The sequence below is a fragment of the Chrysochloris asiatica genome, unplaced genomic scaffold, assembly GCF_000296735.1.
Source record: "Chrysochloris asiatica unplaced genomic scaffold, ChrAsi1.0 scaffold00036, whole genome shotgun sequence".
Classification (NCBI taxonomy): Eukaryota; Metazoa; Chordata; class Mammalia; order Afrosoricida; family Chrysochloridae; genus Chrysochloris; species Chrysochloris asiatica.
The window spans coordinates 3,157,924-3,177,468 of record NW_006408554.1 but is presented as its reverse complement, the minus strand read 5'-3'; the positions used below and the strand labels follow the sequence as shown (position 1 = coordinate 3,177,468).

General features: G+C 42.1%; 1 protein-coding gene across 1 annotated transcript in view; it reads right to left on the bottom strand.

Annotated features, from left to right (window-relative positions):
* The window catches only part of SBSPON (somatomedin B and thrombospondin, type 1 domain containing), a 72,394-nt gene extending 53,868 nt beyond the window's left edge, over nucleotides 1-18,526 (bottom strand). Inside the window, exon 1 of the mRNA XM_006860015.1 lies at nucleotides 18,292-18,526. Within this exon, the coding sequence (XP_006860077.1) occupies nucleotides 18,292-18,505 (214 nt within the window). The 5' untranslated portion in view covers nucleotides 18,506-18,526. The remainder of the gene's footprint in view (nucleotides 1-18,291) is intronic.
* Between the last annotated feature and the right edge of the window lie 1,019 nt (nucleotides 18,527-19,545).

Genomic DNA, 19,545 nt, shown 5'->3' with positions numbered 1-19,545 from the left:
AAATCAGATTAAGCTCAGATTTCTCAACAGAAATCATGCAGGCAAGAAGGCAATGGGTAGACATATATAAAACCCTGAAGGAAAAAAAAAAATTGCCACCCAAGAATCCTCTACCCAGCAAAGCTGTCAATCAAATACGATGGTGTAATCAAAGCATTCCAGGATAAACAGAAGCTAAGGGATTTTGCCAAAGCCAGCCCTTCTATGAAAAACATCCTAAAGGAAGTTCTGTGGACTGAGAACCAACAAGAACAGACAAGAATTACAGAATGATATACGTAGCATCGACTTGAACTCATTCAACACATGGAAGAGTCAAGTCAGAATAAATTTATAAGAACAGAGCATCTGGGAGGTCAGTCTATGATCAAAACAGTTACAGTGTGAAAGTAAACACAGAGGAACAGAGATCCAGGTGGTGGGAAGGTAAGGAAGATTACTGGATAAAATAGACTGTCTTAAATGGAGAGAAGAACTAATGGAATATAAGGTAACCACTATGGGTTTGGGGTGAAGGGTTTACTTTGCATGTTGGGAAGGGCAATACATGAAGAGGGGAGGAGGCAGAAGAACAAGATAGAAAGGGGAACACTGAGACAGATTTGCATGGCCTAGTGAGACAGAGATAAATAGTGATGCATACTCAACCTTGGAACAACAGGGCTCTGGGATACAGGGATGTAGATATAGCTTGAAGAGGGTAAATAATACTAAAATCCTTGACTGCCTTATGAATATTAGTTTCTCTGGCCTACTATTACAAAATAGACATTTGAGTGGGATAGAAAGAATGTTGGGAAACATGATTAGAGAAAACTTTTAAGTCCGCCTTCAGCCTTTAATTGACTGGAATACCTAAAAGGGGTTCTACAACTTGCTCAGTTAAATAGGCTCATGCAAAGCCTTTACAGAGTATAGGACCTTTGTGAGGTGAGACATTCCCACTAGAAAGGACAAGCAGACTGGAACAGCTACAGTGACAGAAGATACATTTCCAAGTTGAATCTGACCTATACTCAGAGCAGTAGTTACTCTAAATACCAACAGAGAGGAAAAGAGTCTTCAAAGCAAGTATCAATGCTATCCCCTCTGTACACAGGGTAGATAGGGATGGGCAACGTAGACATTGGCTACCTAAAATGAGGGGGCAATAAAGGCATGAAGTGACTGGCTTACAAGGTTTCAAGAGGGAGTTTAGTTTAAGAGTATGGGGGGAAAGAAAGTCTCCACTGAATAGCTGTCATCTTGTCTAGATAGGTCTGGTGAAAAGAGATGAGGATAAGAGTCGTAAAATTCAATAGTGAATAACTGTTATCATGACGAATCGCAACTGTCACAACTGTAAAGGTAGAAGTTTTGTAACAAAAAATGGGGAGTGGTTAATGTTACAGTCTAGAAACAGAGGACTGGGACCATCAAGAGAGGAATGCACAAGCAGAATGCGGGATCTTATCCAGAGAAGCAGCAGATCCAGAGAAGGAGGCAGATGGGGGCATGCAGATGGGGAGTGACTGAGGACTCTAAATTAATGGACTAAGAGAGAGACAAAGAGCTGGTGGCCAGGAGTAGACTTGAAGAATGTGCCCTTTGGAGATGTAAATTATTATATATGCCTGAGTGGGTTTTTTTGTTTGTTTGTTTTTTAAAAAGCTAAAGTGGATAGAGAGAAATACTGTACTGTTAACTGATGGTACATGGAGGGGATTATAATCAATTTAATGAAACAAGGTATATGATTTGCTGCATGTAAAACTGATGATATGCCCTGCAAACTTTCACTCAATCTACAATAATAATAAAATAAAAAAAAAAAACACAAACGAATTCCCGAGCAGAACAAGCGAACATAGAAACCAGGAAGAAACCGACAAGAAACCGCACAAGAAACACAAATCCAACACAAGAAGGAATGCAGAACAAAAGAACGAATATCACCACCAAAAAGTAACATAATGACAGCAATCAATTCATACTTATCGATAATTACATTGAATGTCAATGGATTGAATGCACCAGTGAAGAGACAAAGAGTGGCAGAATGGATAAGAAAACAAGATCTATCAATATGCTGCCTGCAAGAGACACACCTTACACACAAGGACAAAAACAGACTAAAAGTTAAAGGATGGAAAAAAATTTACAAAGCTGACTGCAACAATAAACAAGCATGAGTGGCAATACTAATCTCTGACAAAGTAGATTTTAAGATAATAGCCAGCATAAGAGACAAAGAGGGACACTATCTCATGATCAAAGGGTCAATTGAGCAAGACGACATAACCATAATAAATATATACGCTCCCAATGAAAGAGCACCAAGATACATGAAGGAAACCTTAATGGAATTCAAGAAAGAATTAGATAAATCTACAACTATAGTGGGAGATTTCAACACACCACTCTCTAAAAGGGACAGAACAATCAGAAAGAAACTCGACAATGCTACAGAGGAACTAAACAACACAATCAAACAACTTGACCTCATAGATGTTTACAGAGCATTCTATCCACAGCAGCACAATACACATTCTTCTCCAGTGTGCCTGCAACATTTTCCAGAATTATCCATGTCTTAGGTCACAAAGCAAGCCTCCATAAATTCACAACCATCAAAATTCTACAGAGCATCTTCTCAGACCACAATGCTATAAAACTAGAACTCAACAATAAAAAGACCAAAGTAATAAAGTCGAATATAGGGAAACTGAACAACACCCTGCTGAAAAGCAACTGGGTAAAAGAAGAAATTAAACATGAGTTCACAAAGTTCCTAGAAACAAACGAGAATGAAAACACAACATACCAAAATCTTTGGGACTCAGCAAAAGTAGTCCTGAGAGTACCATTTATTGCGATAAATGTGCACATCAAAAAGAAGAGCCAAAATCAACACATTAACACAGTATCTTCAACAATTAGAAGCAGACCAGCAGAGGGAACATACAGTCACCAAAAGAAAGGAAATAAAAAAGTTAAGGGAAGAAATAAATGAGATGGAAAACCAAAAAACTATAGAAAGAATCAACAGGACAAGAAGCTGGTTCTTGTACTTGTACTCAACAAAGTATGAATTGAAGAGAAATTCCTCAGCATAATCAAGAGCATATATACAAAACCAAGAGCCTACATCACGCTCAACGGAGAGAAACTGAAAGCCTTCCCCCTGCAAACAGGAACCAGACAAGGATGCCTTTTATCACCACTCCTATTCAGTACTGTGCTGGAAGTTTTAGCCAGAGCTATATGGCAAGATAAAGAAATTAAAGACATCCAAATTGGCAAAGACGAAGTAAAACTCTCCTTATTTGCAGACAATATGATCTTATACATAGAAAACCCCAAAGACTCAGTGAAAAAAAAACTACTAGACTCATGGAAAGACTCAGCAAAGTGGCAGGACTTAAGATCAACATACAAAAATCAATTGGATTTCTCTATAGCAACAGCAATAACGATGAAAAGGACATTAGGAAAGCAATACCATTTACAACAGCCACACAAAGGATGAAATATTTAGGAATAAATGTAACCAGAGAAACAAAGGACTTATACGAAGACTACACATCGTGAAAATGTCAGTACTGCCCAAAGCAGTTTACACATACAATGCAATCCCAATCCAGATTCCAACAACATTCTTCAAAGAGATGGAAAGGACAATTACTCACTTTATATGGAAAGGAAAGAGACCCAGGATTAGCAAAGCACTGCTTAAAAGGTAGAACAAGGTTGGAGGTCTCTCACTCCCTGATTTCAAACTTTATTACATGACTACGGTGGTCAAAACAGCCTGCTACTGGTACAATGAAAGATACGTTGATCAATGGAACAGAATCGAGAATCTAGAAATTAACCCAACCACATACAGCCAAATGATTTTTGACAAAGTGCCTAGGCACACTGCATGGGGAAGAGACAGTCTCTTTAACAAATGGTGCTGGCAGAACTGGAAAGCAATATGTAAAAGACTGAAACAAGACCTTTGTCTCACGCACTATACAAAAATGATCTCATGGATTAAAGATCTGAATGTGAATCCCCAAATTATGAAGATCATCAATGAGAAAATAGGGACAAATGTGAGGGTGCTAATTCAGGGCATATACAGACTACCACACATTTTGAAAAGTATACAAACAAAAATAGACAAAATAGATGAGTGGGACATAACTAAAAATTAAAAACTTACGTGCATTAAAAGACTTAACCAAAAGAGTAAAAAGAGAACCCACAGACTGGGAATAAATCTTTTGCAACGACATATCAGATAAGGGACTAATTTCTGAAATATATAGGAAAATACAACACATCTACAAAAATAAGACAAATAACCCAATTAAGAAATGGGCACAGGACATGAATAGACACTTCACCAAGGAGGAGATCCAGGCAGCCAACAAACATATGAAGAAATGTTCATGATCACTAGCCATTAGAGAGATGCAAATCAAAACAACAATGAGATATCATCTCACATCAGCATTAACAGCAAAGATCAAAAAAGTTGAGGACAATAATGGTGGCGGAGATGTGGAGAGACTGGGAAACTCCTGCATTGCTGGTGGGAATGCAAAATGGTCCAACCTCTCTGGAAAGCAATATGGCACTTCCTTAGAAGGTTGAAAACAGAAATACTGTATGATCCAGCAATTCCTCTACTTGGTATTTACCCATAAGAAATACGAGCCGTAACACGAGTATATATATGCACACCAGTGTTCATAGCAGCACTATTCACAACAGCAAAGAGATGAAGACAGCCAAAGTACCCATCAACTGAAAAATGGATAAACAAACTGTAGTACATACACACAATGGAATATTTTGCTACCTTGAAGAGTAGCAAGGAAGCTGCAAACCACCACCTAACCTAACATGGATGAACCTTGAGAACATTATGTTGAGTGAAATTAATCAGTCACAAAAGGAGAAATACTGCATAGAACCACTACTGTAACAGACTAAGAAAAAGAACCCGTACTAAACGGGGTGGGGGGGATTCTTTGCTCATTGCTTGGATGTGGGTGGGTAGGGGACGGAAAGGTAGAGCACAGGGCAGGGAATAGATACAGGATAGTTTGGGTGCTGGGGAGGGGGGCAGTATATACAAAAAGGGAGAGGGGAATGGAAAAACAAAGCTGATGGGAGAACAAGTAGGCAGGTTCACATGCTTGAATTTTTTCCTCAGTTCCCCCAGCTTGAGAAATGTGGAGTGTGTTCTTCCTTTTTGGTTTTCTGATTCCAGATCTTTGCACATTTTGTTGTAATATTTGGCTTTATCTTCTCGAGCTGATCTTTGAATAGTTCTGTTCCGCTCTTGAACCTCCTCATTTCTTCTATTTGCTTTAGCATCTCTACACTAGAGAGCACGTTTCAGTGTCTCTTCTGATATCCATTTTGACCTTTTCCTTCTTTCTTGTCTTCTCAATGACTTTTTGCTTTCTTTATATATGATGTTCTTTATGTCATTCCACAACTCTTCTCATCTTTGGTCTTTAGTGTTTACTGTATCAAATCTGTTCTTCAGATAATCTTTCAATTCAGGTGGGATGTAGTCAAGGTTATATTTTGGCTCTCATGTACTTGTTTTCATTTTCCTCAGCTTCAGTTTGAATTTGCATATGAGTAATTCATGGTCTGTTCCACAGTTTGTCCCTGGCCTTGTTTTCACTGATGATATGGAGCTTTTCCATCGTCTCTTTCAAATGATGTAGTCAATTTGATTTCTATGTATTTCATCTAGTGAGGTCCATGTGTATAGTAGTCTCTTATGCTGTCTAAAGAAGGTATTTGAAATGAAGAAATCATTGATTTTGCAGAATTCTATCATACATTCTCCAACATCATTTCTATCACAAATGTCATATTTTCCAACTACTGATCCTTCCTCTTTGCTCCCAACCTTTGCATTCCTATCACCAATAATGATCAATACATCTTGATTGCATGTTTGATCTGTTTCAGATTGAAGAAGTTGGTATAATTCTTCTGTTTCATCCTTACTGGCTTTAGTGGTTGGTGCATAAATTTGAATAATAATGGTATTAACTGGGCTTCCCTGTAGGCACATGGATTTTATCCTATCACAGACAGTGTTGTACCTCATGACTGATCTGGATGGGTTCATTTTTGACAATGAATGAAACACCATTCCTCTTCAATTTGTCATTTCTGGCACAGAAAACCATGTGGCTAATACCAGTCCGTTTCAGCTCACTAATGCCTAAAATATCACTGTTTATGCGTTCCATTTCATTTTTGACAACTTTCAATTTTCCCAGATTTATACTTCTTACATTCCATGTTCTGATTTTCAATGGATATTTACAGCTGTTTCTCTACAATCTTTTGGCTAATAATAATTGAGCATTTAACTGTTTGCACCACCCAGAAAGCCCACTAACAAATGCTAGGCAAGTGTTAATGACTTTGCCCTCTGTCATGGGTTGAGTTGAGTCCCCTACCCTCTCCTCAAAACATGTGCTGGAATCCTAACCCCTGAACTAGTGAAGGAAATTCTATTTGGAAATAGGACTTTCTTTGTTAATGAGGCCTTATCAGTACAGACAGGTAAGTCATAAACCTAGTCACTTCTTAGTTATAAAAAAGCAGATCAAGTAACAAACAATATGGTGGATCGGGTGGAGCTCCGCCAGCAACAACACAGAATACTAGACCAAGCAGGCACAGGGGATGGTCCCAGAACTCTGGACCACATATAAAAGAATATTTATAAGGTTGGAAGGCATACAGCTAGGGGAATTTGTGGCAGAAGCAAGAAATCCATTGTTTTTTAGTTCAGAATGCTCAGCTGCTCCAGGAGCCACCATCTTGGGTGAGACCAAGTGGGGGAAGGATCGGAGCGGCCACAGATGCCTGGCAGAACCACGGATATAAAGGTGTGGACATTCTTTACTTTTGGTAGCTGTTCATTCGTCCCTTGCTCTCTGCGCACCTCCATTCTGGTAACAATAGGGGTGCTTGAGCTAGTGGACACCCCAGCTCCCCCCTCGGAGGGTTCTACTATGCATGCACACAGATCTCCTCAAAATTTAAAGAGACAGGAGAATGAACAAGATGGCGGACTGGGTGGAAGTGCAGTAAAGGAGCTCCGCCAGCAACAACACAGAATACCCGACAAAGCAGGCTCAGGGGATGGTCCCAGAACTCTGAACCACATATAAAGGAATATTTAGAAGCTTGGAAGGCTTACAGCTGGGGGAATTTGTGGCAGAAGCAAGAAATCCATTGCTTTCTAGAACAGGACACTCAGTTGCTCCAGGAGCTGCCATCTTGGGTGAGACCAACCAGGGGAAGGATCAGAGCGGCCACAGATGCCTGGCAGAACCACAGAGATAAAGGAGTGTACATTCTTTTCTTTTGGTAACAACTATACAATGACATACATGGCAGAATCAACCTGAACTCAGTCGAAAAATGGAAGAGTCAAGAACAGAATAAAATTATAAGAACAGAGGATCTGGGAGGTCAGTCTATGATCAAAACAATTACAATGTAGAAAAAGGTAAACACAGAGGAACAGAGATCCAGGTGGTGAGAAGGTCAGGTAGATTACTGGATAAAATAGACTGTCTTAAATGGAGGGAAGAACTAATGGAATATAAGGTAACCACAATGGGGTGGGGGGTTTATTTTGGGTGTTGGGGAGGGCAATACATGAAGAGGGGAGGAGGCAGAAGAACAAGATAGAAAGGGGAACACTGAGACAGATTTGCATGGCCTAGTGGGACAGAGGTAAATAGTGATGCATACTCAACCTTGGAACAACAAAGCTCTGGGATACAGGGATCTAGGTATAGCTTGAAGAGGGTAAATAATACTAAAATTCTTGACTGCCTTATGAATATTAGCTTCCCTTGCCTACTACTGTAAAACAGACACTTGAGCGGAATAGAAAGGAATATTGAGAAACATGATTAGAGAAAACTTGTAAGCCTGACTTCAGCCTATAACTGATTGGAATACCTCAAAGGTGTTCTACAACTTGCTCAGTGACACAACCTGCTCGTGGAAAGCCTTTACAGAGTATAGGACCTTAGATGGAATTCTGAGTCCCATCCACAATCTTATGAGGTGAGATATTCCCACTAGAAAGGACAAGCAGACTGGAATAGCTACAGTGACAGATGATGCATCTTCATGATGAACCTGACCTATACTCATAGCGGTAGTTACTCTAAATACCAACAGAGAGGGAAAGAGTCTTCAAATCAAGTTTCAGTGCTATCCACTCTGTACACAGGGTAGATAGGGATGGGTAACTTAGATATTGGCTACCTAAAATGAGGGGGCAATAAAGGCACGAAGTGACTGGCTTACAAAGTTTCAAGAGGGAGTTTAGCTTAAGAGTATGGGGGGGAAAAAAAGAGTCCCCACTGAATAGCTGTCTTCTTGTCTAAGATGGGTTTGGTGAAAAGAGATGGGGGTAAGATTTGTAAGATTCAGTAGTGAATAACTGTTATCATGACTAATCGCGACTTGTCACAATTGCAAAGGTAGAAGTTTTGTAACAAAAAAAGGGAGTAGTTAATCTTACTGTCCAGAAACCGAGGACCCTAGGACCATCAAGATAGGAACGCACAAGCAGAATGCGGGACCTTATCCAGAGAAGCAGCAGCGCTAGAGATGGGGGCATGGAGAGGGGGAACGCTGAGGACTCTAGACTCATGGGCTAAGAAGAGAAGGACTAAGAGCTGGTGGCCAGGAGCAGACTTGCAGAATGTGCCCTTTGGAGATGTAAATTATTATATATGCCTGAGTGGTTTTTGAAAAAAAGCTAAAGTGGATAGAGAGAAATACTGTTAACTGATGGTACATGGAGGGGATTATAATCAATGTAATGAAACAAGTTATATGATTTGTTGAATGTAAAACTCATGATATGCCCTGTAAACTTCCACTCAATCTACAATAAAAACCTTAAATTAAAAAAATAAAAAAAACAGCAGATCAGACACAGAGTCAAGCACAAAATGGGAACAGCAGATGTCATGTGAGGAGTGTCTATCAGTCGAGACGCCAAGGAACACCTAGAGCTACTGACAAGGAAGGAATCAATATGACCAGCATCCTGATTTAAACATTAGCCTCCAGTGGTAGTGTAGTGGTTACGAATCGGGCTGCGAACCTTAAGGTCAGCGGTTCGAAACTACCAGCTGCTCCACGGGAGAAAGATGAGGCTTTTTACTCCCGTAAAGATTTACACCCTCGGAAACCCTATACAGGGTCGCTATGGGTCGGAACCGACTCGATGGCACATAACAACAACAACAACTGTGAGAAAATTGGTAGAGCAGTGGTTACGAATCGGGCTGCGAACCTTAAGGTCAGCGGTTCGAAACTACCAGCTGCTCCACGGGAGAAAGATGAGGCTTTTTACTCCCGTAAAGATTTACACCCTCGGAAACCCTATACAGGGTCGCTATGGGTCGGAACCGACTCGATGGCACATAACAACAACAACAACTGTGAGAAAATAAAATTTCTGATCTTTAAAACCACCCATTTGTGTTATTTCTCTTATATCAGCCCCAAGAAACTAAGGTATCGTCTTGGATTGCACATAAGGGCTACAGCCAAATGCTGCTAAATCAAGTCATTTTTTTTTTCTTTTTCATATCTGCCCCATGATCTGCTCATTTTTCTGCCAAAACAAAGGCAAGAGAGGCCACATGCCATCTCTTGAACTGTTCTGGCTCTGAAGCCATAACAGGCTCTGAACTCCCAAGTCATCACAGTCTGTGCCATTGTTCCTCTGGGTGATTTTGGAGCCCATATTTCCAAGCATGTTGCCTTTCTCTCTTCTGATGGGATATCATCTGATCTTAGCCAGTTTGTTCCTAGTCTCTCCATTAATCTATGAAAAGATACTATCACTACTCATTTTTTTTTTTCCTGCTTCAGTTTGGTTTGTTATCACTCTTTCCTGAAATTTCTCATTAATGATCTCATGCAGTCTACTGTTTTTATGACTTTAGAATGCAAGAATCAAAGAAGGCAGCCTTACCGGTGGCTATCTAAGCCTGGTAGGCCTGTCTCCCAGGAGTTCTTCCAGGGGAGGGTAACTGGAATCTATTACTCTTCTTTACTCTCTCCATCCCCATCAAACACAGCCAATGAGGAATTGCCATTCTTTTTGATATGGGGTGATGGGTATGGAACTACATTATTAATGTTGAAATGATATACAAGGGAGCGTCAAAAAATTCTTGGAAAAATGGAATTGAAAGAATTTCTCCACGAACTTTTTGAAGCCTCCTCATTTTCCTACAGCCATGTATGGCATCATCAGGATGAGAATTTCTGAGGTTAATTTCCAAGATAATGTATGCTTTGTTCTTTTGAAACTATTACATATTTTATTATCAAAATGCTTTAGGCAGCAACCAATAGGTACTATAACATGTAAGAAGAGGAAGAGATTTTGAAAAACAGAATGGTTCTATGTATATAAAGTAATAGGGGCTCTGAGATGCTGTACTTTGATTTATCTAATAATAAGTAATAGCTCTGGATTGGTACTGGATGAAATAGCTGCTAGCAACTTTTAAATCAGACAGCCATGGGTTTAAATCTCAGCTTTGCAGCTTATTCATGTTAACTTGAATCATTAGGAATCCTCTGAAAATCTCAGTTTGTGCATCTGTAAAATGTGAACTGTTTTCATTAAGTGCTGTTGAGTTGGTGCTGACTCAAAGCAACCCTATATAAGGTTTCCAAGGAGGAGCTGGTGGGTTTGAACTGCCAACCTTGCAGCTCAAGCTGACCTTGTGGTTCAAACCAACCTTGTAGTCCAGTGCTTACCCTATAGCACCATACAGGACTCCATAAAATCTAATATAGATCAACAATGCCTTTTACCAAAGCTTTGGGGTCGATCAATGTCAGAATTCAGAATTGCTCAGATTTCAGAAAAGGAATGCAGTGCATATACCAGACATTGGGTAACTCCTCCTCCAAAGGGGACCACACTTTGAAAAGAACTTGCTAATATTTGTGAAAGAAAACATAGTCACACTAAACGGAATAAACAAAGATTGTAAATAACTTCCCATCAGTTCAGCTCAAGTGAAGTTTTTGCTGCCAAGTAAGAAAATGGTTTGCAGAACTTCTGGCTTTAGGAATTAGAGTAATTGTGAACTTCACCTGCATTTCTTACAGAATTGTTATAAGGATTAAGTGAGCTCAAATGTGGATGAATCTGACACATAACGTGTTGCCATCTAATTGATTCCAAGTAATGGTTATCCCATGTGCGCCAAGTAGAACTAAGCTACAGAAGGTTTTCAATGGCTAAATTTTCAGAAGTAGATTACCTGGACTTTCAGTCTACCTGGCACATTTTGAGAAGTATTATATAAGGTGTCAGTGATTTAATGTGAACTGAACTCCTAGTGTGGCGCTGCAAGATAAACACAAGCTCATCAATTCAAACTCCTCAGCTGTTCCTCAGAAAGCCTATACATATGGGTTGCTATGAGTCACTTGACAACAACAGTACCAATTGCTGCAATGTATCTCTATAAAATTACTGTGTAAATATTTAATTAAAAACTTAGATTCAGCCTATAACTGATTGGAATACCTCAAAGAGGTTCTACAACTTGCCCACTGAAATAAGCCTTGTACAAAGCCTTCACAGAGTATAGGACCTTAGGTGGAATCTTGAGTCCCATCCACAACCTTGTGAGATGAGACATTCCCACTAGAAAGGACAAGCAGACTGGAACAGCTACAGTGACAGAAGATCCATCTTCATTATGAACCTGACCTATACTCAGAGCAGTAGTTACTCTAAATACCAACAGAGAGGGAAAGAGTCTTCAAATCAAGTATCAATGCTATCCGCTCTGTGCACAGGGTAGATAGGGATGGGCAACTTAGATATTGGCTATCTAAAATGAGGGGGTAATAAAGGCACGAAGTGACTGGCTTACAAGGTTTCAAGAGGCAGCTTATTTAAGAGTGTAGGGGGAAAGAAAGAGTCCCCACTGAATAGTTACCATCTTGTCTAGATGGGTCTGGTGAAAGGAGATGGTGATAAGATTTGTAAGATTCAGTAGTGAGTAACTGTTATCATGACTCATCGCGACTGTCACAATTGTAAAGGTAGAAGTTTTGTAACAAAAAAAAAAAGGGGGAGTTATTAATCTTACAGTCCAGAAACAGAGGACCCTAGGACCATCAAGAGAGGATCACACAAATAGAATGTGGGACCTTATCCAGAGAAGCAGCAGCACCAGAGATGGAGGGAGAGATGGGGGCATGGAGAGGGGGAGAGGCTGAAGACTCTAGATTCATCAACTAAGAAGAGAAGGACTAAGAACTGGTGGCCAGGAGCAGACTTGCAGAATGTGCCCTTTGGAGATGTAATTTATTATATATGCCTGAGTGGGGTTTTTTGTTTGTGTGTTTTTTAAAAAAAAGCTAAAGTGGATAAAGAGAAATACTTTTAACTGATGGTATATGGAGGGGATTATAATCAATGTAATGAAACAAGTTATATGAATTGTTGAATGTGAAACTGATGATGTGCCCTGTAAACTTTCACTCAATCCACAATAAAAGCCTTAAATTAAAAAAAAAAACAAAAAAAACTTAGAAACTGTTCACCAGTATCCACAGGGATAGCGTCAGCTCACAGTATACATGCTAAAGGCCTCCTGCTACATGCCAGGTACTACGAGAGAGTCTTTCCAGGCATTTCCTCAGCCCATCCGCTCGATACTCCTGCATGGGGTTTTCGTCTACCTCTTTTTAAAGCTGAGATGTCTGAGGCTCCAAGTGGCTGTTAAATTCCCCCAAATCATAAGGCAGAGTCAAGATTGAATTATCTGGTTCTAGGGACAAGCCAGGATTCTCTGGCTCTAGGGACAAAATGGAGCCATACGTGTCATTTCAGGGAGAGAAAAAACTGTAAGTAAGTAAATAGTTGGGAGGGAGCCGACGTTGTGAGATGAGGGAAGGCTGTGTTGTAGCAGTTCCCCATCAATCAGTCAACTCGGGACCAGAAAAATGTACTCAAAGATATAGTCTGCGATGTCTCTACCAAGTTCAAGAGGTGTGACACGTGTCTTGTTGTATCGTTGTTGTTAAGTGCCATCAAGTAGGTTTCACCTCATAGTAATCCTGTATAGGTTTTCTGAGGAGCAGCTGTTGAGTTTGAACCACCAACCTTGCAGTTCAAATCAACCTTGTTACCCAGTGCTTTTCCTACAATGCCACACCAGGACTATCTGTTGTTAAGTGCCATTGAGTCAGTTCCAATTCATAGTGAGTCTGTATAGGATTTCAAGGAGCTGGTGAGCTTGAACTGCAGATATTGCAGTTCAAACAAACTTTGCAGTCCAGCGCATTAAGCCACAGCGCCACACCAGGACTCTGTCGAAGGCTGAGGAAACTGAGCTAGATGTCTAGGGATAGGGCTAGGTGACATCCTTAACACTCCCTCCTCTCTGACAGGACACACAGGGTCAGGCTCCACAAGCGGGTCACCATCTAGTCATCTCTATTTGCTTCCTCCCTTCCACAGAAGCTCCAAGGGGCAGAGAATTTAGCAACGAGGAGACTTTCAACTCGGTGCTTGTGGATATTTTAATTCTTGTATCCTTCTGGCTTTGGTCCCTTTGTTCATTGCTTACAGCTCTTCTCCCAGGCATGTAGTTACTGTGACTTCTTTCTGAGTTCTTCACAAGATGGTAAAGTCACCTCATTTCTTTTATTACTCACCTGGTAAATTCTCAACTTCAAATGATAGGTTCTTTTAGTATTTCTACCTTCTTTGAGTCCTGGTTGTGGCACTATGGGTTAATATCAGCATATTAACTGCAAAGTTGGTTTGAAGTTCAAGCTCACCAGCCACTCCTCAGAAACCCTATACAGGATTGCTGTAAGTCAGAACCGACTTGATGGCACTAACAGCAACAACAAACCTTCTAGACTTTAACATAGCATTTGTTTTTGATCAAATAAACACAGAGTTTTGCTTTTGTTTGGCACCATGAGGCCTGGCCCTCACTAGACAGCAAAATGCAAGCTTTTCTTGTGACCTTTCCCCATTTCTCTTGTATATTCTGAATCTCCTCATCTCGGCTGTGTTCATTGCCCCTCTTCCAAGCCTGGTGCAGACAGGCCGATATCCACAGGGTAACTGCTGAACAATGGATTCAGAATTCTCTTCCTTTCTCCTGGACATGTCTTTATATATTTGATCTTTAAATTTGTGTGTGTGTGTGGGGGGGGGGATGTTAAATTACATATAACAGAAGAGGTAGGAGTGGAGCATGTCCCTTGGTCCTTAAGATCCCTGTTCACTGACCCTCCATCCAGGAAAGAAAGCTATGACACCAGAGAAGTGGTGAAGTGACAGCAGAGAAGAGACAGCAGTAGTCCCAAAACATGAGACAGAGTGGCTGCTGGGCCCACGAAGCAGGAAAGCTGAACACAAAAGCAAGGGGGCTAGCTTGTGGAGTGGGCTGCCTCCAGGCACCGAATCAAGAAGCTGGGTTTGCTGACCCACAGAACTGGGCTCAGGGTTATGGTGGTGTGGAGTTCCCTTTGGGCAATTTTTGGCAGTGCTAAGTGAACTTTGAAACTTTGCCCAAGCAGGCCAGAGGCCAAGGGGCCTTGTGGCAGAGAGGCCTAGGACCAGATAGTAGCATGCCTGTGGGCACAGTTAGAAGAGGTTGTCCTGGCTACAGAAGAGCTGGATCCTGAGCATTCTGATCCAGAACTGTAACCTGTAAACTTTCCGAATAAGCCCCATAGTCATGAGTACGGTCTGTGAGTTCTGTGTGGCAATTGCAAATAATATCAAACCCACGGAGCACTAGAGAGTGATGTGGGAGGGACAGTTGGTATCAGAATTGGTCAAGGAGGTTTTGAGGGTGGAGGCATGTCTGACCTCCACCTCCTAGGAATCGGCCTTGGACTGATGTTGAACTTGATTCTCCTCACCCTTGGTGAAGTCACAGGTCAGGCACTGTCCCCACATTTCTACAACCACATTTGTCTCTCCATTCACCTACTGATGGAGACTTGGGTTGGTTATTTCTACCTTTTGACTATTGTGAATAAAATGGTAATGAACATTGGTGCTCAAATATCTATTTGAGTCCCTAATTTACATTTTTTGGGTACATACCTAGGAGTGTATGGAACTCTGGTAGCACAGTGGTTACGAATTGGGCTGCGAACCTCAAGGTCAGCAGTTCGAGACTACCAGCTATTCCATGGGATTTATAGCCTTGGAAACCATGTACAGGGTCTCTATGAGTCAGAACCGACTCCACGGCACATACCTACCACCTAGGAGTCTAATAGCTGGCTCATTGGCTAATTTCCTGCTTAATATTTTAAGAACGGCCATCTGTAGCCTTCTTTCTTGGTTGTTCTGCAGATCTAAGCATGTCCGTGACTTTTCTGTGAAGGCTTTATTTTAACTTTTTCTTACCCTACTTTCCCACTGAGTTAGTTGTGAGTGATTTTGCATGTGTGTTTCCCAGCTAATCTATGAACTTCATAAAAAGGAGAGATGTGTCTTAATCAACTTAGCATTTCTGTGCTTACCATAGATCTGGGCATATTATTTGCACAAATTCTGTAATTACATTTAAAATGTAAACAAACCCCTCAAGAGACAGTGATTCTGCTATAGTGAGAAGAAGCATCATTGAAGTTACCAGGGAACCAAGGCAAACAGACATTTAGGAAACTGAGAAGATGGGGCTGAGGACCCTTGATTTGAAGGTTCTGCATTTCATTAAGCAACTTATCCTCTTGCCATTTAGTAGTGTTATGGGTAAGATTGGGTCTCCTGAAAATTTAGGTTGAAATCTTGTACCCTGGTGCCTGTGAGCTAGGCCTGGTTTGGAAATAGAGTCTTTGACCATGTTTTTAGTTCATATGAAGTCACACCATCGTAAGGTGGACCCTGACCCAATCTGAATGGTGTTCTTATAAAAGTGAGAGACAGAGAGAACATGCCAGCCAACACCCAGAATTCGGACAACAAGCCTGCAGAACCAACAAATTTCTGCTATTATAAGTCACCCAACTGTGGTATCTTGTTATGGCAGCCCTAGGACGCTAATGCAAATAGTAAAATATGTTGCAACAGGAAAAGGAAGATTATCAAAAATATTATCAGTATTCCTAAGTAAATCATTAGCTTTTAACTGAGGTAAAAAGAAAAAAATCTCAATGTGTTTTTAACTGTGATCTTTCAGCATTAGGACAGGGTGATTGTTCTGCCCTCCTGACCCTCAACCCCACCTCCCTAGCTTCTTCAAGCAGCCAAGATGCAGAGGGGACCTATTCTCTACCGGACATCAGGTTTCTCAGGTAAAGGCACAACCTGTAAGGGTCTTCTGAAAATGATGCTAGAACTCCAACAATGTTGGCATCCTTGAGATTCAACCCTCCAGGTGTGGCTTTGAGGATGATGCAATTCATTTTATTTCCAGAGCTGGTGCCTGTGTAGTTCTTAGGGCTCTACTCACAATTTCTTCCTTTACCTTTCCATTCATTTAAACAAGCATTTACTATTTGTAAAATATTTATGTAATATCTTATGAGGGACAAGAAACCATAAGACACTTGGGAGGTTTAAGGGTGAAAAAGCTCTAGATTACACCTCAACATAAAGTAAACAAAAATCTTCACAACTGATCCAATAAGAGAGAAAAGATTGAAGCTATAGGATATCATTTTACTTGGATCCACAGTCAATGCCCATGGAAGCAGCAGTTAGGAAATCAAACAGCATATTGCATTGGGCAAATCTGCTGCAAAACATCTCCTTACAGTGTTAAAAAGCAAAATGTCACTTTAAAGACTAAATTGTTCCTAACCAACCTCATGGTATATTCAGTTGCTTCATATGCCCAGGAAAGTCAGACAATCAATAAGGAAGACCAGAGAAGAACTGATGCTTTTGAACTATGGTTTTGGGGAAGTCTATTAAATTTACTATGTACTGCCAGAAAAACAAACAAATTTGTGTTGGAAGAAGTACAGTTAAAATGTTCCTTAGAAGAGGGGATGAGAAGACTTTGTCTCTCATACTTCAGACATGTTATCAGGAGAGACTAGTTCCTAGGGAAGGACATGACGCTTGGTAAAGTAGAAGAAAAAAGAGGAAGAGCCTCAAGGATATGGACTGACCACATGGCGACAACAGTGGGCTCAAACATAGGAACGATTGTGGGGATGGCACAGGACCAGGCGGAACAGCAACATAGGATTGCTATCAGTTGTAATGCACTACACAGCAATGGGTTTGGGTTTGGTCTCAGGAAAAATCACCACAGTTAAGTTATAGTAGAAAGCTTGAGATAATGATTCAAATCATGCATTATAGATAAAATTGAATTCAATAAACATATCCAACAGTTACTTTCAGAGAGCTCTTCTATATGCTGAGGTTAGAGGCAGGACAACTGCAGACCTCAAAGAACTAAATTTCTAGGAGGAAAAAATCCTCCCAGCAAGCCCTCGACACCAAGCAGAATAATTCCACCGGCTTTCCCTCATAACCAACCTGCCCTTGCAACTCGAAGACCTGTAAGAACTAATCTAATGAAGTGGTGACATCTGACTCAGGGATGTGTCCCTAAACCTGTCAGAGCCATTTCTCAAGGCAGAGGGTGACCCTCCCAGCTGGAGTTCTTGAGTCACATCAGAAAGTTCATCTATTAGAGGGGCTCCACACCATTCCAGGAGACACAGCACTGGTGGGTGGGGATGCTTTGGAGCTAAATAGAGAGGGCTGGAAGACCCCTCATGAAGGAAGCTTGGGAATTTCTGTTAGGAGAGTGTGGGAGCGCATGGATAGAGTTGGCTGTGGTGTGTCTGGATGGACAGGGTGGGGTGTGTCTGAATACAGAGGACTAAGCAAGCCTGGAGAGAGGAGGCTGGGAACTACTGGAGTTTGAGCAAGAGTCCTGGTATGGCACTGCAGAATAATGCGCTGGACCGATCGGTTTGAATCTCAAGGTCGGCGGTTCAAACTCACCAGCGGCTCCTCGGAAACCCTATACGGGTTCACTGTGATTCAGACAGACTCGATGATACTTAGCAACAACAACAAAAACCTCCAGTTGTAGAGTTCGGAATGCTTCTTTTCAATGGAGAGACCTGTAGCACTGCTGACTGAAGAGGGCTGGAAGAAACCTGGATGGAGGGACCTGCAGTCCTTGGCGCAGGGCCCTGTACCTCTTGGCTACAGCAGATGATCTGCCTGCGTGCCCCACCCTCGGCCCAGCCACCCACCTGGGCACGCCCTGGAGTAATCGAAGCAGCAGTCTCCGGTGAGGCGGCAGGCTTGGTCGCAGAAGCACGTCCCGTAGACCCTGTCCAGCCTCCAGCCTTGGGCGGAACAGGAGGGGTCCCTGCCTGGGCAGCAGAGCCTTGCTTCGGTGCAGCCGGCTAGGGCCTCTGGCCACAACCACGCCAGAACGCACAGTGCCAGCCACACGGTCTTCATGGTGAGCGCTCCCTCGGTGCCTGCGACGTGATGGCCCCTGGGTGGGGGGAGTGCTGTGCTCTTCCAGAGCTGGCGGCCCCGAGCTGCCCAAGAGGTCGGCGAAGCGCAGCCCGGCCCTAGCCCGCACCCAGGCCGCCGCCCTCCCGGTCCGGCCCCTCCCCAGGCCTGGCGGCGCGCCCTCAGGGCGTCAGAAGGGTAGGTGCTGCTGTATTTGTCGAGATGGGGAGGGTGCCTCTCTCTGGACGCCGCCTTCCCAGGATGTTCCCTATACTCTTCAACCCTCCAGGCCCATCTCTTCTCTGTTGCTAGCCCTCCCGCGCTGCGCTGGCTGCTTCCCTACTGAAACCCCCAACACCCCCACCGTGCGGGAACCGCCCAGAAAACAGAAAGAGCAGGTGCACCCAGGTCCCGGCCAGGGCGCCGCATTTCCTGACGTCTAAGGGCAGGTTTTTTGTTGTTGTTTTGTATTGTTTCATGGTTGGGGACAAGTTGTTGTTATGTGCCTTTGAGTCAGTTCTGACTCATAGTGACCCTGTATATGGTTTTCAAGGAGCAGCTGGTGGGTTTGAACTGCAAACCTTGCAGTCCAATTCGACCTTTCGGTCCAGTGTATTGTCCCACAGCGCCACACCAGCAAGAGGATATTTTCGCTATAAAGTCATGAAATGTATAGTCCTTGATGTGCCTCAAAAAACGGTTACAACCAGCATGATGCGTGCGGGTCACCCCAGCTCTGCCCAGAAGAACCCACACAATCATACCAACCATCAGAGTCCTCAAGAACCACAGAAGTTTCAGAGCAGGATGAAGATAAGAACAAAGAGGGATTCTTTTTATCTGCTGCATTTTATAATGAGATTTTCATGCTCCAGGGAAATGCCTCTTTGTTTCACTAAATAGGTGATCCATGGATGCAAAGGAAAGAATCAAAAAAATAAAAATGTTGTTCTGTACTTTCTGTTAAAACTAATTTCCCCAAAGAGGGCCGGTTTGATGATATTTAGAAATAACGTCAACTTTAATAAAGTGCACGCCTAAGT